We start from the raw sequence: 23,125 nt of genomic DNA on the forward strand, positions 1-23,125 counted from the left end.
GTTGGTCTCACAGAGCTCGATGGGACTGCGGTATATAATTAAGAGTCTTTGGGGCTCGATATAATAACTACTATCTAACAATTTTGGGCGTATGCTTTGGATCGTTATACTATTGAAAGATGCAGTTTTCAGAGAGTCCCAAACATAATCCCTTTTCCCCGTTTTAGAAAATAGATCACAAGTTGTCTGTAGTGGGCCACTGACATCTGTTTTAGAATTACATAGGGGAGTTCCGTAAGGAGCTTTTCTTTGTACATCAACCAACAGCACTCTTTGCCGAAATGCGCTCTCACTTGTATGCAGATGATGGTCCAGGGTTCGTGTGACTCGACTCCGGTCATCACATCAGGGAACGTACCACTCGTCACTGAAAAGTGCATATTTCGTACTATCACATATGTGAACGAGTGCTGAACGTGCTCGTTCAATTGAAGTGTCATTCGAGCACCGACAGCCGCCCGTACACGATCGAATTTAACTAAAGATGTAAGTAAATTGTAATAATATATATAATTACAAATGGTTTTTGTAATAAATTTATTATATGATGAATTTTAACGAAGTCAACCAAACCCAAAAAGTCAAACCCTTTATATTCAGGCTATATTCATCATTTATTTCCAGCGTTATCGCTCGAGAGGACTTAAAGGGCCACACTTACTTTTCTTACTGATGTCCTTGTCCTGCTGAATTGTACGATTAGACTTTCGCGCAGGGTTATTTCGAAAATTCTTTCTTTTAAGCATATTTTTGTCTGTACTAATATATTTGATGAGTTTGTATACCATGTTATTTATTTCTGCAATTATATTTATGCTTTCTCTTTTAGTGTGCAATGAGATCCACTTCCATTTTAGTGCCCAATAACGATTTTAAAGGAAACATTTATATTTGCAATTGCAGCTTTAATCATCTTAACTAACGATTGAAACAGAACTGCGCTATTTCGCTTTCCAACGCAGTAACATGCATTTCGAACAAAACATAGCAAAAAAGTTAACGGTATTAGAGAAGTGATATATTAGAGAAGTGATTCACAGCATAACATTGGCACACAAATATGTACGAATATCAATTAATAAGTTAATCTTCTAAGTTAATCAATCAATCTTCTAAATAACAATAATTGTGCTATTTCTCGGGCCATAGCTGTGCGAAAAAAACCCAATGGTTTTTATTAGTGGGGTTCCATAGGTTTCCAACGACCGCATTGTTGCATAGTGCAAATGCAACACAACTTAATGACTTAAAACACTACTTTTATTATTCGGAATTAAACTGAAGATTATAGTAAACGGATGATTCGGTTGCTCGGACGGTTCGCTTATTAAAATAGAATCATATCATATCATTCATCGCGAAATTTACCTGCGCCTGGAAAAACCTATTACGAAAAGTACTAGTACAGTTCGATTAGCAAAGGACGAATTTCATGGTTCATTGGCTCATCAGAAACCGTTTGTTATACGAAACGGCATCGCCTAACAGAATTTGTTGGAGGGCACATCTAATGAACTCCAAGTCAGCAGCGATAAACAATGGTAAATCGAGTACGTGCGACCTCAACCCAATGTAGCATCTGTGGAACGCCGTGAAAGATACATTTAGTACACGTAATATTACCAACTAGGACAACATTTCTGTTAAGCATTCCAGAAGTTAAATATTGTCAATGCGACACCGTCGTACAGCTGTGGCAACTAAAATGCTATAGAACCGAATAATAATGTTGATTTTTGCATAACGCTTGTAAATTTTTATAACTTTAGCCAGTTTTTGTTCTTAAGTATTTTTCGCATTGTGTTTAATTTTTGTGATTGAAACAAAAGTGTTATTTAAAAAATATACATATATACATACTAATTCATAAAACACATATTACCTAATACTCGTTCGTAAGAATTTTTTTATAAAGAGGTGGGCAATGGGATTTGAGAACCGTTCTTTAGTATTTTTCTGTATCAACCATATTTTAAATTTACTCTTTTGCCTATCTGAAAATCGATAAAAAGCTCAAATGTGAAAAGTAAAGGTATAAAGGTTTTTAAAAAATTCTAATATTTTTATATTTAAGTATATAGTTACGCTTGCTTGTTTTTGGATGCTTGGTTGAGCTCTTCCACCAATTTGTGGCGCGCGTCTTGATGTTGTTCCACAAATATGAAGCCTACAATTTTAAGCCGTCTCCGAACAACAGATGGATTTTTATGTGGAGCTCTTTCAAGGCAAAAATATACTCGAGGGTTTGCCATTGTCTGCCGAGGAGAGACCGCTATTAGAAAAACTATTTTGCATCCTTAGGTGTTTCATGCCGACAGTGGATTTTGAACCCGGTCCTACCGAATGGTATGGTAGGTGAATCGGTGCCCATTCAGCTACGGCAGCCCACCGATGACTTACTACGTCCATTTAATTAAATCAAAATTTAGACACATCTCATTCAGTAGTGGGCTGACGAAACCAGTGTTGTTATGTCGAATTCCTGTACATTTATATTTTTAATCCTGTATAGCCAATGTCATTTTTAATTATACTATAGTAGTCGATACGACTAATATTGAGGCAGGCAGGCTTTATTTCTAAACTTCAATTCCTTTAAAAAGTTTTAAACTTTATTTCAATTTAATGAACAATAATAAAAAAATAATAATTTAATGAAGAAATATTATTTAATATTAGATATCATATCCATATAAAAACTAAAAAAGCTAATATTTTCAAAATCTAATTATTAAGTTAATATGATTCAAATATAACATAATGCACCACTTTTACATGTAACAACAATGTATGTATATATGTACATATCTGTGTACACACATATATTTGTATGGCTAAATATACATAGGTATGCAGGGGAATGTAATGATCTAAATGCTATAAACAAGTTATTTCAAATTTACTGAAAATAATTCTAAAATATCATAAATGCCGATTAGTTGCCTAAATGTGTATGTACGTCAACTACTGCTGCTTTTTATTGATTTGTATGCTTTTAATTGATGCTGATGACTTTGTTGTGGCACTGTCTGAAGTCAATTCTAACGGTTCTAACATTGCCTGCGTCCTTTTATTGATTACGTCAAAAGGAATCTGGGTTTGACTCGGAATTGAACTGGTACTCGTACTCATTGATGTACCTACATGCTGTTTATTTGTTACTTTAAGCGTGTCCCCTGCATTCGAAATAAACGGCGAGTTATCGCTGGTTAAAGAAAGTTGTGGAGCATCAATCCAAATGCGTCGTGCTGTTAGCATGCAAGTATCTTTAACATTCAAAACAAAATGGAGTAGATCGTCGATGAGATCGCCGATTGTATCAAATTCATTAGGCACAATTCCATCTATGGAGCTCTCAAAGTAGCTGAACATTGGAAACCAGATGCGGGTGCGATTTGAATCGTGGGACATAAGTGCCTGTTAGTGCGTTAATAAAAGAAAAATATTTTTTTAATGTACATTAAAATATTATTTTCGCCGGGAATTTACCTGATTATTAGCTAGTGTATGATAATAAAGAAATAGACGCGAAGTTATGTAAAAGGCGACAAACACATCTATTGAGTAGTGCTCATGTGCAGCGAGTATGAAAAAAATGCCAAACATATTTAAAAGCCAGGTTAGAGTGTGCAGAAAGTACAAATTGCGCGGTGTATCTGTTTTAAATAAAAAAAGAAATTTAACATAAATTCACTTATAAAAACTCTAAACACTTCACTCCAATAAATTTTGTAATTACATTTGGGCCCACAAAAAGTTATCTGAGGAAATTAAAAATATTTTTCTATTGTAATGTTAGGTATATAATATGTGTTTGTTATAATATTGAATAATGAAAATCTGTTATAAGTGTTGAGCTGTTGTACGAAATTGCTTTTGTAAAGTTTTAAATTAGTTAGACCATTTTCAAAATTAACACGAATAATTCAAATCGAAAATACATATACATATTCTCGTATGTATGTATATGAACTTTATTGGCAAAAAGACAAATTCTTTCCAAATTTTAAAAGTGATTCATTTTAATTTTAACTGATATCTGGATTCTTAAATTGTTTCTGCAAGGTTGGGGTACTCAGTATTTTATACATTCTGTCAAAAAAATATCGGGAATTCTTCATTTAAAAAGCACGCGTTACATATACATACATATGTCTACATTTTTTTGGCTGGAATGTCCTCCTAGTGTCGCAGAGTTTGAACGAGATCTCCCACTTAGCTTATTTTTGGCATTTAATAATATCAGTCAACCGTAGGTGTGCTCTGCGGTTTTCACTATGGATAAACATATCGAACAAATTGTGAACACTTGTGAACATATTGTGAACACTTTTTTGACCAAAAACGCGACAAATATCATTGCACAAGCACCATATTCACCGGATTTAGCCCCCTGTGACTTTTTCCTTTCCCCAAAACTTGAATTGCCACTCCACGGACGCTGCTTTGAGTCTATAGAGGCCATTCATGAGAACTCGCTGAAGGAGCTGAATAGATCTCTTCAAACGCGTTTAAAAGGTGCTTTGATGACTTGACTAATCATCAACGAATGGAGCCTCTTAATCAGTATTTTTTGTCTTCTATTAGTATTATAGATATTTTAAAGATATATATGTATTTATATTTTATAGAATATCTTATAAGGAGTTTTTTTAAAAATCTTATCCATTGAATTTTCATCCAAGAGACAGATTCGGCCAAAGAATTTTTTACTCTTCTTGTCGTTGAGTTTGCAAATGGCTTATTGTATATTAGTTGCACTTTCAGTTAGGAAATAGGTTGTCATCGTGGTGTTGACCGAGTAGTGTAACTAACTAATTAGCTATTTTTGTTTTTGACTATACCATTTTCATAATGAAAAATAAATGACTCTCGCAATTGAAATAGCAAACGATTAATTAAAGTTTTATGTAGTGACTTAAAAATATTGAAATATTATGTAGTGACTTAGACTACTTTAAAAATTATGAGCACATATGTATGTATGTCTACTTTCCTCCTATACTCGAAGATATATGTATGTATGTATATGTATGTATATACAAATGAATATTAGGGCGCCTAACGCTCTAACATTTTAGTATAATCGATTCAGCTTAATAGCAATTCCCTTTTTCAACCTTTCTGGTTTCGGTGTTTTCAGTTAAATGGACTTTAGTTAACTGCAATATCTAGAAATTACCCGTATATCGAAAACTCAGAACCAATTCATTTACCGCCAATATTAGGGTGCCCTGAAATTATAGTTCTATTGGAGCCGGATACTATCTATCGAACTCGATTTATCGGAAAATACAGTTCTGTAAGAAAATTCACAGCTGCTCAGAAACTGCCGATATATCCAAACATCTTTTGGATGATAAACAATTATGGACACTTCCACTCTACTTCTTTAGAGATTTTAAAATACTAATGCGTAATTCCAATATGTACGTGCATGTGTATGCAATTTTCTTAACGAAGCAGTGTATGAGTATAATACAGTTATTGATATACATAGTTATGGCAAACATTTCTGAATAAGAGCCGTGGTTTTTACGCGCATATGTATGTACATATATGTGTTTACAGCAAAAACACAAAAAGCACATCGACAATTGCATATACTACGTAAATATATGTATTTGGCATTACTGTTCTACAAATATCAAACCAACATTTATGGAACTGAAAAATTCAAGCGGCAAGAAAATAATTTAATTACTTAAGCCTACACTATACTAAATATATGTACATATGTATCTCAACTGTTTTCAGAATTTTGAAAGTGTGTTGCATGATAAAAACTACATAACAAAATTAGGAAGCAAAGATTTCATCCGCAACTATTAAATAAGCGCATATAAAACTGTGCCTTTGTTGCTTCATACAAATTTTAAGCAAAAACGCATATGCGCGAAAAAAACCCAGCTAATATTTATTTTATTATTGGCGTAGTCGTTGGACAATAGTAGATTATTAAACTCTGCTGCGAAGGTAAATATATATGTAAATATATACGAGTATATGAATAATTGGCGAATAAAACCTTTATTGCATTGGGTGTTTGGCCGAGCTCCTCCTCCAATTTATGGTGTGTGTCTTGATATTTTTCAACAAATGGAAAGACCAACAGTTTTAAGCCAACTCCGAACAGCAGATTACTTTATGAGGAGCTTTTTCATGGCAGAAACACTCGGAGGAAACATAAGTAAATCTCAAGGCATCAGACGGAAAATAAGTTTTTTAGAGAAATCCGAATTCATAGCATCAAAATAAAACTATCTTAAAACACAACGTTCGTTGTGTTCTGCTGTAAAGATCCACGGTAGCCAGGGTGAAGCTGGAACCGTCAAGTTTTTTGAAGGTAATATGACAAAAAAGCGCTACACGGGAATTTTTTGCGCGCAATTTCCATCAGAATGCCACAAAATTAAAGCTTTCACCCATATTTTTGTTTCAATAAGACAATGATCCCTAGCATATCGCGTATTTAGTTTGGGACTCACTGCTAGAATCTGTATTCATGAGTAATAAGGAATGCAACAAATAAAATTTTACTTTACTGGATTCCGGGTACTCTGGAATAAAATGTAAAGAAATACCTGACGAACTCGCCAGCACGAGGTCGGCAACAGATTTTCATGGTCCAGAACCATACTATTGTAACAATGTAGGGTAAATAGTTGGGAGTGTACTCAAAGAATTTGCAATTGGGAAATCACACAAGAACTCCGCCAAACCAAAAAGCTTACAAGACCTTTTACCTACAATGTGGAACTGCATAACATGCGTAAAGTAGACATAAGCAATTGTTGGTTTTCTGACAAATCACTTTTATTTAAATTACCATCTCTCAAAAATTCACATTGAGAATGTGAGGATGCTGAAACCAGAGCATATCTTGTGCAACTGTATTGCCTTGACAAGAGTGCACATCTTTCATCGAGATCAAATGGGTCCGAATGATATCACCAATGCTCCTGTATTAAATATTCTGAAATTTGTCCGAAAGGCGGAAAATTTACTGAAAGAATTTGGCTTTCGAATTTCCAACATGAGACAGAGAACTTCTAGGTTAAATAGAACCTGATGCAATTCATTTGAGGTAGTAGTGCCAGTCAATACTTATAAATCATGTAGTAGGACACAAAAGATCTTTTATGTCGAAGTGTTGGCCGCTGGATACTCTACAAATACAGAATCATTCTTAACAATAAGGATTTGAAACGAAAAATAGTAAGGTATGGAAGAAGATTTCGCCTTATACGCAAAAGGTAATTGATTGAGCTCTATGAACTACTAATTTTTCGATAGTTTTTTATACTTATAATTTCCATGATATTTATCTGACGTGTACAATTTTGAAATATGAATGTCTGTTTGTTTTAGTTCATAATACAACTTTCTTGTCTATATGTAGTTTGAAAAAATAAATTTTAATTTTCTCCCTATAATTTTTTTTATCTGTTAAAAAAAAATTGTTTTAAATATTACCAATTCTACAGGGGCCGGCACTAGGAGTGTAACCAACTTCATACCGCTCGCGCAAATGCCCATGCATCAGCTGCCTGTTAGTTGACTAAATGACCGTCCAGAGTATATTTACAAGCGCGCGGAAGCATTTTGCCGAGAGTAAACGCGAAAAAAGAAAATCAGTAATGGATTTTAAACGTAATAGTGTGATTGCATTATATTTGGCTGGAAAATCATAGCCAGCGATTGTTCGTGAGCTCGAGCATCTTAAAGTAAATAAAGTTTTTGTTTATCGCATCATTACTCGTTACAATGATACTGGTAGCATCCTGAAACATCATGGAGGTGGTCATCAAAAGACTGCATCGTCACGTGAAATGGTTCAAAAAGTGAAAAAGCGACTTGAGCGAAATCCCTGACGAAGTGCCAACCAAATGGCGAAAGACGTCAAAAATGATCTCAAAACAAAGCCTTACATGATGAAAAAGGAGCATGATCTCACACCAAAGCAGCAAAAAGTCAGATTTGAGAGAGCGAAAGAGTTGCTTCGTCTGGGCGAAAGTGGTAATTTCTGAACATTGTGTTTTCTGACGACAAAATTTTTTCAAATTGAGCGATTCGTAAACTCCCAAAACGATACGGTTTATTTGACCGATTGGCCAACAGGAGGCAGCATCAACCACATTTAATGTTGTTGTAGCAGCACAAACATTCCCCATACATACATACATATGTATATGGGGAATGCTGCTGAAGTGACAGTCCTTGGCCGGATATAAATCCGGGCCATTCCGGTAACGTAGAACGGACTGTCGTGGGAACGTGCCACATTTAATGGTTTGGGCCGCTGTAACCGCAGATGAGCGCTCTCCAATCGTTTTCATCGAGCCTGGCGTCAAGGTAAATGCGAAATATTATCGGTAAAGTATTTTGGAGGTTCCTTTGAAACCGTGGGCAGACAAACATTTCAGTGACAGACCATGGACGTTTCAACAGGACTCGGCAACGTCTCACAAAGCTCGAGTGAACTAAGAATAGCTAAAAAACAACGTTCCCTACTTCATAACGTCCACACAATGGCAAAAGGTGGTCATATCGAGCAAAAGTAAATTGATTCTTAATTTTGTATTATTTTCACAAAGTGTTTACTTTGAATCGAATAAAAGTAATTTTCCAAACTAAATTTATGGGCTTTTTAATTGGTTACACTTCGGGTGCTGGACGCTGTATACATAGGATGGTTGGTATTAACGTTTATTTCGAAATAACTTCCATGCGCACTAAGTTTTGTAACATGAATTTATTTATTGGCGTTTTATTAAATATCTATCTATATTATAGATATTTCTAAATATTCTATACATTTTATAAAATAAGATATTAACTTCGCACAGAATGATCCGATTTGCGAGGGGTTTTCTGCAGTTTAAAGCTCTGATATCCAGGAAGGAATTCAATTTGAAGGTATACCTATATAAGAGGGGTGGCAATATGCAAAAATGTCGTAAAATATTATCAAATCGTTATTCGTGTGGGTTATTTAGTTAGGATGTCACAGTGGACGGGTAAATAATGCGTTGCAATCGATACGTCTCGATTCAAGGCCAATAATTCGTGTGCAACTGCTTGTCGTAGATTTTGTTCATATTACAATATTTGACGAACATCTTTGCTTTAGTACACCCTCATGGTATCAGCAAGATGGTACCGTGCCGCATATGGCGATACTGCGTGAAAGAAAATTAGTCGCGAGATTAATGGTATCCCGACATCACTTCTTCAGCGAATGACATTGGTTCCAAGAGTGTTACAGTCAACATTAGAGGGAATAATTTTTAAAGATAAATCTGCACTTGTCTTCTTTTTAATAGTTATTGAAATAAACTTTTATCATTAGGAATTAATATTCCTAATGCTGGTACCAGAGTTTGGGTTCATGTTCGCTGTGTGCCAAAAGTGCCGATGTGGGTTCAGTGGGAATTTCTGCTCAATACTCTTTTTCTTTCTTTTGATGGTGGTTTGTTTTTTATTATTATTATGGCAACACTTCTAAAAAATTATGTCTCTTGATTTATTGATGTGTTGCTACTACAATAATGTTGTTGTTGGTTTTCAATGTTCTTTCTCTTCCCCAAAGTAAAAGAGGAGCAGAGAACGTCAATGTATAGAGAAGGGTGTGGCAAATATCTGATCGTTAGCCGGCTCTCAGCAAATTTAACAGAATCAGCTGATTGGCTGACGTAGAAGGGGTTGTGAATCGGTTTGTTTACTAAACAACTAAGAATGTGTTACTGATATACGAAAAAAATCAAGACAATGTCACTTGGAAGAGTGTGCGAATAAATGATTGTGCAGGAATCGGCTGGCGTTATGATTGCGTTAGTGACAAACGAAAAAAAAAAACCAAGACAGTCTTCGCTTATGTTGCTTCGTTGCTATCTGCACAACGAATGATTGGACGAGTGCGTGAATATATGTGAAATGATACAACGGAATTCGGCTGGCGAATCTCCCGTGGCGTGGCAGCCGAAATTTCCCTCATAATATGGCTTTTCACCATATTTATTGGCCAAACCTAATAAATTTATCATCCTTGTAGAGAAGTCTCAATGGTAGGAACGACTTATCATCACAGACACATTTTTCACCAAAAGTTAACAGCAAAAGACTGAATTATATAAATTTAATAGCAGTCGAGTAGAATTCGTTTATAATTAAAGGGTGTTTTTTTTAGAGGTTAGGTTTTCAAGATGAAATAAAACGTATATAATTTAATGTTATGGCCAAGAATTTAGCTTTATTATAAAGATAAGGGTTTGCCATTATGTTTTAAAAATGATTTCGGGCAAGTGGCCGCCGCGGCTGGCTCGAATAAATTCCAGCCGAGAGGTCCAATTTTCGACCACTTTTTGCAGCAATTGGGGCTGTATGTCAGCAATAACGCGCCGAATATTCTCTTCCAAGACGTCAATCGTCTCGGGCTTATCTGCGTAGACAAGCGACTTCACATAGCCCCACAAGAAATAGTCCAGCGGTGTTATATCGCACGATCTTGGAGGCCACGCCACAGGTCCACGGCGCGAGATAATGCGCTCACCAAAAGTTTCCTTCAACAAATCGATTGTTGCGTTGGCTGTATGACATGTAGCGTCGTCTTGTTGGAACCAAAGGTCGTCCACATCAACGTCGTCCAATTCAGGCACGAAAAAGTCATTAATCATGGCTCTATAGCGCTCTCCATTGACTGTAACATTATGGCCGGCTTCATTTTTAAAGAAATATGGACCAATGATTCCCTCTGTCCATAGAGCACACCAAACAGTGACTTTTTGAGGACGTAACGGCGTCTCAGCAATGGCTTGTGGATTATGTTCACTCCAAATGCGACAATTTTGCTTATTGACATACCCATTCAACCAAAAGTGAGCTTCATCGCTGAACAAAATTTTCTTGTGATGTGTCGCGCGAACCGAACCATTATTTTCGTAATAAATTTGCACGATTTGCAAACGTTATTCAGGTGTAAGTCTATTCATTATGAAATGGCAAACCAAACTGAGCATAAATCAAGTGACAGCTGTCAAAAAGACCATCTACGAAAAAAGTAGTGCCAACTTGAAAACCTAACCTCTAAAAAAACACCCTTTAGAAACAAAGAATGTTAACGCTGTAGGCTAACTACAGGCGCTTTTTAATATGACCATCAATAATATATGTATGTATGTATTTACATTTTTTCTTTTTACTTTTCATTTCATTTATAAATCTTTCTTTTTGAATTATTTCACTTTTCGTTACTTATTCAATAAAATATAGAAATATCATTGAAAAAACAAGTATTATAAATTCAATAGTGGCTATTAGTATCATTACTAGAAAGACCAAATCATCCAAAATTGTACAAATTGTGTAATTAGTTAAAACCTTCATTACAATCTTATTAAATTCCTTCAACCAAATCAAATGCTGCATTACTATACACAAAGCAAGATGGCATATGCATATTCAATGTGTGAATTTATGTATGTGCATACTAGGTTGTTCAATAAATTTTGCGTTTCGATAAGAAAAACGCAGTTTTATGGATTTAAATACGCTTCATTATTCAGTACAGTCTCCCTGAACATCAATACACTTGCTCCAACGAGACTCTTATTTACGAATTCTATCCCTCAAGTGAAAATCTGGAAGGGCTGCAAAATACGCTTCCACAACTGTTATGACCTCATCATTTGATGAAAAACGCTTTCCATGCATGGATTTTTTTTAGGCCTGGATGGAAGGCGGTAGGGGCCAAATTTGGTGAATACGGTGGATGCTCCAGCAGTTCGAACTTTAATTCATGAATTTTAGCTATTGTCAAAATGATCTTGTAGATTGTCTTGATGGAAAATATTTTTTTTCTTTTGCAAACTTGTTATTTTTCACGAATTTTTCCTTCGGCTGGCCTAAAAGGTAACAATAGTATTCAGAATTTATTGGTTTACCTGTTTATAAGTAAACCACATACAAAATTCCCTTCGCATCACAAAAAATTAATGCTAACACCTTCTTCACAGATTTCTGAATACGAACTTATTTCGGAATCGAAGCAACCTGGTTCACACCACTCTTTAGCCTCTTGTTTTGATGTAGGATCATGATGATAGATCCAAGTTTCATCCATAGTTATGAATCGACGCATAACATCCACTTTGCTGAGAAAGTCGCATTCGAATGTGTTTTTGCTCCATTATTAGCGAATGCGGCAGCCATTGAGCACACAGCTTTCTGAAACCCAATACTTCAGTCAACATATTGCTTAATGTTTAATATTGACTATTTGACCAATGGTCGTCAGTGATATCTTTAATGTTTTTTTTCGCCAAGTCTTTGCAAGTGGCGAATATATGAAGCAAATGAACAAATGTCAACAACGCGGGAAGAGAACTGCCTTAAATTATATGTGCTGGTAAGGTAGTGCGGCCTAATGAGTTAACGACGAATCTTGCTCGATAACTTTGTTGTTGCTTTCGCATGCAAATTTTTCATCAAGTTCATCGAGCTTAGAATAGCGAGCGGGGAAATTGCGAATAGAAGATACCTATTGAAAAGCATCAGGGAGGCTTAGTGGATTGATATTATCACGTAAAATTTTCCGTTTTAGTTATTCTGTTGTATTTTACTGTCTGGTCTCGAATGCATCCGCATCCACAAACAAATTGCTCTTTTTTTTAATTTTTTATTAAATTAGCCTTAACAAACGTTTAAATCAAAACTTTGAGACAAATTCGATTTTCACAACGAGACATGAATTCCGAACGGTTTTCTTGCCAGACTTGTATTTTTGGATTGCAAAGAAACAACAAACAAAATCGTACTAATTCAGTTAAACGGGTTCCAATTAGGCAAAGTTAACGGTTTTACAAGGGACTACTACATTTATTAAATTGCGCGCATTTTCTAAGATATAATATTTCCATTCCAGCTTTCCTGTTCATGAACTAGAACGAAAAAATATTTTTATAAATATATATATTACTTCTATACTATGAAACTTAGCAAATTAAAACTTACGTATTGTACCAGATTCTAAAACATGGAATAGTAATAATAATTGTAATTTTGACAATGACAAATGTTATAAATGGAGCTAAAATAAACCACCGATTTTAGTTTTCTGAGGTAAACTTGTGCAATTATTGTTAGAGGCGCCCAAATATATAAATATCTTAATTAATTTAACATTTACTCACATTCAGTAATGAAAAAGTTTAACAGAGTTAGTGCTACTGTATGTCCACTAAACATGTAATCTCCGCATGTACGAACGCCCTGAATAGACATGCCTAACCCACTCCAAATGGTATAAGCTCGAGAAATTCGCAACTCCAAAGCTTCCGAGATAGTCAGGCTAAAACAAACAATAAAAATGCAAAAATTAATGTTTATGAAACAAAACTAAATAATTTTTAAAGAGGTCCTGAAAAGGGTCAATTGAAAATAAACGCATATATAAAAGCTTGCTTAATACAAATTAATAATAAAGTTTTATACTCTTACATATTACCACACTAGCCTGTTATAAAGCAGCATGTATTAATATATTTTTTAATGACATTGGGCTAGCTTTAAAACCCATTAAGTAAAGACCCAGCGGTAAAACTTAATTAGAGTATGCTGAATCCGTTGGTACTGACCGTTTTTCTAGACTAGCTCTCGCTTTCGAGATATTTCAGATTCAAATTTGTAAGCTTGAAAATCTAGAAATCACTGTTACTACTATGTTCTTAAATATGAATCGAATAAACACTAATCGAAAAATGTGCATGAGAAGAAACTATTTGAAAAGAAATTAAATCGATGTAGCAAATTTTACTATGATTGTGAATTAATTTAAGTGAATTTGAGATTTAATTCTAAAATTCACTATTTGGATTTGAATTTATCGCAATTATTTGTTTATCATTGGATTTAAGAATTTGGTTTTTAATTGTGTAATTCAATGGCTTTTAAAAATTACGGCTTTTTTCATGCTACAACAAATAAGCAGGGCACTTTGACATTCAAAAAACCAAATCGCAAGAAACATGGATTTATATAAAAAAGTGCTTATTTGGTTGTGTGATACCCGTTTTGCTGGCGACCAATGCAACAAAGGAAACTGGCCTTTACGTGAGGAAAAACACGACGAAACAATATTTAGACGAAACAATCGAGAAGGTTCTGCTATCACCGCTCCACATAAAATTAGGAATTGTTACAAATGAAATAAAAAAAAGCATTAAATGCTAAAGGAAATGTATTCAATGAAATGCGACGTATTTTTGCAGGGTTGACTGGGATGAAAATAAAAATAAAGATATCAGCTCGAATATGTTATATTTGGATTTGAGTGCTAATTAATTGATATTTTATTTAGCGGAATTGTGTGAATGTAGTTATTGAGAATGATCTTAGAATTCGTTGGCCCGAAAATTGATGCACGCTCATTGCTCTCCGCAGTTAAAAATTCGAATGTGTCATTAAGAACAAAGGTTTTGCATACCCATAATATTTTGTTTTTGTTTTTACGATCTCGGGATTTTTGAAATCTCGAAACGCGCAGAATCTTGGACTATGACAACATTCAATGAGGCGTCCCTTGGAGTGTTTGAGAGAAAGATTCTGCGGAAGATTTTTGGATCTTTGCACTTTGGTGACGGTGAATATGAGCTTTACGATGACGTAGACATAGCACAAATAAGGATCCAGCGGCTACGTTGACTGGGTCATCGCCTAAATGGAAACAAACGCACTGGATCTGAAAGTATTCGATGAGCTACCAGCTGGTGGTAGCAGAGGAAAAAGGAATACCTCCTCTGCGTTGAAAAGATCAGATGGAGAAGGACTTGGCTTCAATTGGTGCTCCCTACTGACGCCGGTTTGTACGAGAATGAAACGATTGCCCAAATCGCGTAAGCGGATCTCTATGCGCTGTGCTATGTCTTTGCCGTTGTTAAGCTCATACACCTCATTGTTCTATCACCTTCACCAATACGTTAGAACGGGCATGATGATAGCCTTATACAATGTTAGTTTTGTTCGTCGAGGGAGAACTTTACTACTCAATTGCCTACTTAGTCTAAAGTAGTACTTGTTGGCAAGAGAGATTCTCCGTTGGATATCAAGGCTGACATTGTTATCGGTGTTAATGCTGGTTCATAAATAAACAACGTCTTTTACAACCCTGAAATGATAACTGTCAACAGTGACGTGGGTGCCCATACGCGAGTGTGCCAACTGTTTGTTTGACGACAGGAGGTACTTCGTTTTATCCTCGCGTCCCACCAGACCAACTCGCTTTGCTTCTTTATCTAGTTTGGAAAAGGCAGAACTAACACTGCAATTGTTAAGGCCGATGATGTCAATATCGTCTCTTATAAAAAATTGTGCCTGAGCGACTAAGTGCTGCGGCTCGCACGATCTTTTCCAGCATCAGGTTTAAGCAGTCACACAACAGCGAGTCACCCTGTCTGAAATCTGCTTTGGTATCAAACGACTCGGGGAGCATAGGAGCTTATGCATGCACCTTACCAGCTCTTCGCCGCTCTGTTGATCTTTAGCCGCGTTATCGCTATTCTCACCTCGTCGTAGTCGGATAGCGGAACGACATTCCCATCGTCAACGATTGGGGAGCGGTATCTTCACATTCTATGTGACATGCGCAGCTGTCACTGTTTAACAAGTTCGAGAAGTATTCTCTCCATAATTTAAGCACGTTGTGGAAGTCAGTCACCAGAACGCCGTTTTGGTCCTTACACGAAAACGCCACGGTATTGAAACCTTCTGCAAGCCACCGAACTTTCTGGTAAGAATTTTTGGTAGTTTTTTCTTCATTCTGATAATACGTCCCGCTTCCTGTGCTAGCTCCCGGTAGCGATCCCACATGGCTCACGTTACACCTGATCACAGCGTGGCCCTATAGGCAGCATCCTTTCTTTCCGCGGAAGCATAACATTCGTCGTCGTAACAATTATTTTTTCGTGTTCCCCGAAATCCGATTCTTCTTCGGCGGCTATATGTAAGGAACGAGAAATGCTGCCCGCCTTTGCTACTAAGTGTCATAAAATTGAACATTCGGCATAATTTTGGCTTCTATCAGGGCAACGGCAATTGTACAGAATTTACTCATTTGGGATTGCCATGCGAGGCGTGTTCAAAAAAATAAGGTGAGTTTTAAAATTTCGCTACGTACATTCGTCTTTCGATTATTATTTTTTTATGTTGACACACTCGTCTCGAAGATATGTTCACGATTTTAGCAATATAGAAAGTTTAGTTTGTTTGTGAGAGCCATAAATAAGACAAGTGTTTTGCGTGTTCGACGATTTTCTGCTATCGAAAAAAATGGGCCAACTCTCTGAGTTAAAAAATGTTTACAAGTGGTACAAACTTTTCACAAAAGGTCGAGATGATGTGAATGGCAACGCCCGGTCTAAACGCCCCAGCACATCAAAAACCGATGAAAATGTTGAAAAAGTGAAGAAAATTGTTATGGAGAATCGTCGAATCATAATTAGAGAATTTGCTGAGGATGTCGGCATATCGGTTTTAAACATAGTAAGAAGTTTGTGAAATCGTTTCCATAGTCTCCAAGCCGCTATTAACAAAAGGGAATACCCTTTGAAATATTAATTTGCTACTATTTTAATATATCGTGAATATTCAAAATGATGTTTTCTTTACATTTTAATTAAAAAATTTTGTATTACCAACTGTATATCAGTTTTGTCAAAAATATTTTATTTTCCGTTTACCTCAATAATTTGGCTGCATTAATTTGTCTGTGAGCCACGGTATAATAATAAAATAAATAAATAAATACTCTGTGTTGGGTGTTTGTTCGAGCTTCTCCTCCAATTCGTGGCGGTCGCCTTGAAAAAAAAACCTTTATTAAACTGCTATTAGAAAAATCTTTTCTATCATATTGGTGTTTCGTGCCCACCGAGCGTCTCGAATCCGGACATTATCGAATGGTCACGCACAAGCCCATTCAGCTCCACTGAATCGTAGTCAAAAATGCGTGCAAGTTTTCTTTTACGACATGGAATTTAAGCGCTTCATTGGCCTTCAGCGTACTAACCGTATTATTGACATGCTGAATGACTAACTTAGGTAAAGGTCGATGTATATACGGCCGAAGAGACTCGGTAGCACCTGCATGACACAGATAACTCCTCTTCTGACCTCCTTTAACCTTATTCAAGCAGCATCCCTTGCAGTACACTGTATACGACTATAATGAGAAATGTTTCCAAATGCAGTTAAGGGTTTTCTCGAATGCAAGGTGCTCAACGTACTCGTGACTGGTTTTAATAATACGCTACCTAACAGCTTGAGGAAAAATTAGTTTGTATTCATCACCAACCATACGGAATAGTAGGTCATTCCATATTGTGCAGTCTGCTTTTAGTTGCTTAGCTATTGACTCGCTCATATTTCTAATGTCTTAAAACACTTCACATATCTTCGCAGCATTGGGAATTATATTTATACTTAGTCCTGCCATCGGTTCTGTTACAAGTTTAAGTCCGTTATAGATATGAAATTATAATACTTTTTTTAATGAAATTAGTTTTATTTAATAATGTGAATATTAAAAAAAAATCTTCCGAAATGGTCACCATTTGCTTTTACACAAGTCTTTAAACGATAAGGTTATTGCAGCATGCACGGTTTCCATGGATATTGAAGTCGCTACTCGAAACAAAGATTGTTTGAGACTCTCCCAATTTCTGTGAGGTCTTCGAGTCATGTTCTCCAATTCTGGCCACAAAATGTAGTCCAATCGATTCAAATCTGGACTTCCAGACGGCCAACCTTCTTCAGTTATGAACCCAAGAATATTGTTTTTTAGCCACAGCTGAGTGGTTTTTGCCTTATGGGCTGGAGCGGAATCTTGCTGGAAGATCTAAGGCTCTCCATTGAAGAGAGTACTGATCAACGTATGCCATTTTATTAGGCATCATAGCTCCGATTTCAACGACCCTTATATGCTGAAGCTGTTGTATGCATTGTTTGTACGTTTGAAACTTGGGTATGCATCCTTTAGGGTCTCCGTGTTATACGTGCCATGCTGCTGGAATTTGACGAATCCAGAAAGTATTCTTACATTTTGCGTTGCGTAATTTACTATTTTCGGATTCTATCTCTATCTATGAAGTGCGATGCTTATTGAGCAACTTAAAATCATTGCAGGACAGGAGAATAATATATTCTTTGTCTTTCATTTTTTATTTGATCCGTGGTGTTTTTGACTCTCCCGTGCTTCTTGAAAGGATTTTCTTTAATATTTCGGCCAGAGTTCTTCGTAGTTCGAAGTTTTTCTATGTTGGTCGCTCAAAATCTCTTTATGCTAGAAATGCTCCTGGAGCCTTAATTGAGTTTAATGAAACCTCTAAATTTTTGGAGAAAGATTTTTCATTTTCAAAAGATCGCCTTGAAATTTTTGGATATCTATTACAAATAGTTTAATTGAGCTTTTTAATGCCTATTAACCTTAAAATATGTCTACTTAGCCTATAAGTATCTATTATATTCGCTTAATAAATAAATAAATATGTTTGATCAGAACAGCTGATTGTTATGGTTATGATTATGGCTACGGTATGGTCCCACTAATTGAGCCAAGATAGTTTGCGCTGATTGCAGGATCATCAAAATTTGCAAGTTTGTGATGTGCGCATTTGTTGTTATTTAGTCGTGCTATTGTTACGTGTACTTCATCATAATTAGGTAACGGTTAGGATAGTTTCATCGTCAAAGTTTGGGGAATCAGGATCTTCGACGCATCTCTGACCTCTACTGCCTGTCACCATAACTCCATCGGAGTGAACGAAGGTATTTAGTGTTGAAGTCTTTCTCTATCTAAAAACCCAACACCACCTTACGCCATTGTACCCTGAACTCTAAATGGCATTCGTAAGCAAATTTAATATAGTTACTAGGTTTACTTACTCAGTATCGTCAACTGCGTAATCATTTTGATTGCATTGCAAATGTGTGCCTGGTACACTTAATGATGTTATTAACATTGTAACACATCGAAGCAGGAACACTGTGCCAGCGAGAGCAAAGAACCGTCGCAAGAGCACAAGGCGGTATTTGTGGAAGATGCAAACGCAGCACCAAATTATGAAGAGTAATGTGCCTGTTATCTCGCACATATGGAATGCCCATGGTATGTGAGGCACATTGTCGAGGAAAATGTCTGGCAATGGCGGATATCGTTTCATATCAGGCACACGCTCGTGAACTATGACCATAACAAATGATGTTATCCAAGTGACGAGGAATGAGTAACCTGAAAAACACCGAAGGCAATTAGTTGGTAAGTATACTCGTATGTATGTTAATATACATATTTAATACATCTTGGCTAAATATAAGCGAAGTCGGAATGGTAGCGATCGTGAGAATATTTTTATATTGATATATACAGGCCTCCAATACCATTCCATAAAAACTTCCGAGAATCTTTTTGCTATTAAGACAACAGCAACCGCTGAGTTCAAGTCTACTTATTTGTGGCCTATCGACTGCTGGTCTAAAGTTGTAAGCTGACAAAATATCAAACTGATACGACATTTTTTTAATAACTGGCGCCCTTCAGTAAGCAATGGCAAACCTGCGAGCGCGTTTGTAGTTTTTTTTTAATATTATCTGCTTCGAAACTCAAATAAAAAATTTTTGTGAAAAATAATATACATTTTATGTCGAAAATAAAACTCATTAAATATTTTCATAATCAATATTTTGTATACTGAATTTTTTTTCAATTTAATTAATATTAAAATGTTAAAATATTATAATATCTATTTTTCCTGTAATTGCCTAATAAGCCGGAAAATCGCTGAATGAATTAAGCATCATTATTATTATATGATTTGCAAAAAACAACGATTTCATAATCCTTTCGAATTCAATGACTCCCCTATACCTTTTTCCGGAAAATGGTTAAAAAATTCCTAATTAATGATAAAAGCAGGAAATCTTCAAATCTCATTACTTTAATTTATTGATTTAATAAAATATAAATTACCTTGCAAGCAAACTCGTTTTAACCATTTGTTTGAAATACTAATTGTGTTTCAATTTGATCATGTTCACTGAGGTATTAAATATTCGATTTGTACGATCTACCTGATGAAATATATTTTAAAATCAATAAAGAGAACAAACTCTTTATTAATGATACATTTGAGTGTTATCAATTTTCGAAATTTCTATTATATGTTATGCAGACGATTTAAAAATTTTTAAATCAATTTCAAGTCTTTTCGACTCGTGTAAGTTCCAGTCAGATCTCAACAAAGTCGCGGCGTGGTGAATAAAAATCGACTACTATAGAGAAAAACAAAATTGCATGGGCAAATCCTCCCGCCACGTCACTGGGTACTCGGCAACCGAAATCTGCCCGTTCATTTCACACCTATTCCTATAATCGTACAATCAGTTGTTGTTTAGATGGCAACGAAGCAAAATGAGCGTAGAATGTTGATTTTTTTCGTATATCTGCGTTTTTGCGTAAACAAACCGCTGTCAGTATCCCGGTAATGTCAGCCAAACACCTGATTCTTTCAAATTCGCTGAGAGCCGGTTAACAGTCAGATATTGTCCACACGTTTTGAATTTTGTTCACCATGGTTTTCTAATTCTAGGCAATTCTAATTTTCTACCTCATATTTAATTAAAGACGCGTCTCTCTGTTATAAATGAAGTCTGAGTCATTTAAACTAAATATGCTGTCTTTATATGCAGACCGTAAAACTTTAAAATACGTAAACGAATTCAAAAGAATTTTCTTCGTTTCGCTCTCAGATCGCTTAATTTTATTGATCCGATTCCTTTGTATGATGCAAGATGTGCCTCAATAAATTTGAAGTTGTTAAAAAAACAAAAGAGTATTCCTTAACATTGCTTTATCTTTGATATCATCAGTGGTGCAATTGACTGTACTCTTTTTTTTAGAGCGCATGTACTTTCACATTCCGAGTAATGATTTATTTTATTATTTCTGGGCCGCTTATGCATCTTATGCTCTGATACATAGAACACTGAAAGAATGTAATAATTCTTCAAACTCCTTGGCTTTTGATTTTCATCCTCTAAACACACTTTTAAATTGTCACTGGATTATAATATAGATATGAACTTTTATCCAGGCCCTATGCTCCACGAACAGATCAGAACAGCAGTAAATAAGTAATGAACTATTATTATAGAGTATTGATATTTACAGTTAGCCTAAATAACATTGTATAAATGCATATCAATGTAAATAACATAATTTATCTATAACAATCACTCTCACTCTCTTTATATACATACATACATATTCACCTTATTAGTAATCATTAGAAATAAGAGTCAATGTTAATAAACTGCACAGTTGTTATTTGAACTTAGAATGAGCTGGTTGTTTTCCTCTATTGATACACTACATATTGGCGACGAGGATTGATACACTACAATTATCGTTTTTATTGTAGTTTATAAAAATCATGTTTTTTTAGATTATATTATATATATGGTATACTCGTATGTACAGTGACTCACATCTTGTTTGATGCAAAAAAGAAATTATTAAAATATCAAATATATTTTATATTTCCATTACAGAAAAAAATCTTATATTTTTTTATTGCTTAATAAAATGTTTTATTTAATAACAAAAAATAACAAAAAATGTTTCTTCATAAGAAAGATATGACAAATTAAAATAATTCAGTTACAGTTTTGAGGTCACAGCTTAAATGATGCACTAAATTAAAAGTATTCAAAAAACATAAACACATTAATATTTGGATATCATGATTACGGCTAATACTTAGTGGGGTATCCCTTTTGATTCAGAACAGCTTTTAATCGGGAATTTATAGATTCTACAAGTTTTGTTGCATAATCGGTACTAATTTTATCTCATTCTTCCTCTAGTGCCCGTTTCAGATCAGAAGCATTAGAAATATTGTGGTTTCTTATTTTACTTTCCAGCACTGACCACAAATTCTCAATAATGTTGAGATCTGGACTGTGTGCAAGTGTCTGTACTACGTGTGGGCAGTTCCAGATAAGTCAAGTTTTTACAATACCACACGTATGCTTGGAATCGTTGTCTTGGTAGAACCTAAACTAATCTCTAATGCCCATTTTATCTGCAATTTGTACTAAATTATCTTTTAGCAGATCCAGATACATCTCTTTATTCATGTTTCCTTCGATAAATGCTAAATTTCCGACGCCTGAATAGGACATGCAACCCCATATCATCACACTGGCTCCGTCGTGTTTAACTCTAGAGCGCAAATTACATGATTGAAGCGCGGTGTTTGGTTTTCTCCAAACGCAGGACTTCCGATCAGACCTTAAAAGGTTAAATTTGCTTTCATCCGCAAAAACAATGGACTTCCAGAACGAAATGTCTGTGTTCAAATGTTGTCTGCAAAACTCTATTCTTTGTTTTTTATTACGAGCATTATTCAACGGTTTATATCGGGCAGTCCTTCCATGAAAATTTTCTTCGCGAAAAACTCTACGAACAGTTTCAGGGTTCAGATCTTGCCTAAATACATATTTTTCGACTTCGTTCATTTTGGAGTGCTTAAATCAGGTTTTTCTTTAACTTTGCAAACAATCCACTTCCTATCTGCATCATTTAATATTTTATTTGGCGCAGAACTGCCCTTATCTTCCATCCTGTTTTCGGCGAAACCTTTCTATAATGTGCTGGACAGTTGAGGAACTAATAGCAACAATTTATGCAATTTTTCGTTAGCTTTTGCCCTCTTTACAATGACGAATAACTTCTTCCTTTTTTTTAAGTGAGATCCGTTTTCTCATTTTAAAAATTTTTTAATTTTTTCAACTTTTTCTTACAAAAATTTTTTTGAGAATGACTTAAGACGCAAGCTAAACAGAAAAAAATACATTTCACCGTTATTGCATTCTCAGAGATAAAAAGTATAGTGGTAAACAGTACATACATATCTCATTACAAGTCGTATACTTTTTTTTTATTAAATTTAATAAACATCGAGTCATTTTCTTTTTTCTAAAAAAGTATTACCTGCATCATATAAGCTGTGAGTCACTGTATATATTATATAATTGGCGCTTAAACCATTTTTGGGTGTTTGTCCACAAATGGAGG

At 35.2% G+C, this 23,125-nt stretch overlaps 1 protein-coding gene across 1 annotated transcript in view; it reads right to left on the reverse strand.

Annotated features, from left to right (window-relative positions):
• Nucleotides 1–2,650: 2,650 nt before the first annotated feature.
• The window catches only part of LOC128859840 (ceramide phosphoethanolamine synthase), a 31,124-nt gene continuing 10,649 nt past the window's right edge, over nucleotides 2,651–23,125 (reverse strand). Inside the window, exons 3-6 of the mRNA XM_054096950.1 lie at nucleotides 18,934–19,279; nucleotides 13,191–13,348; nucleotides 3,490–3,656; nucleotides 2,651–3,417 (exon numbers count right to left, since the gene is read on the reverse strand). Of these exons, the coding sequence (XP_053952925.1) occupies nucleotides 2,965–3,417; nucleotides 3,490–3,656; nucleotides 13,191–13,348; nucleotides 18,934–19,279 (1,124 nt within the window). The 3' untranslated portion in view covers nucleotides 2,651–2,964. The remainder of the gene's footprint in view (nucleotides 3,418–3,489; nucleotides 3,657–13,190; nucleotides 13,349–18,933; nucleotides 19,280–23,125) is intronic.

The sequence above is a fragment of the Anastrepha ludens genome, chromosome 4 (assembly GCF_028408465.1).
Source record: "Anastrepha ludens isolate Willacy chromosome 4, idAnaLude1.1, whole genome shotgun sequence".
In the NCBI taxonomy this organism is placed as follows: domain Eukaryota; kingdom Metazoa; phylum Arthropoda; class Insecta; order Diptera; family Tephritidae; genus Anastrepha; species Anastrepha ludens.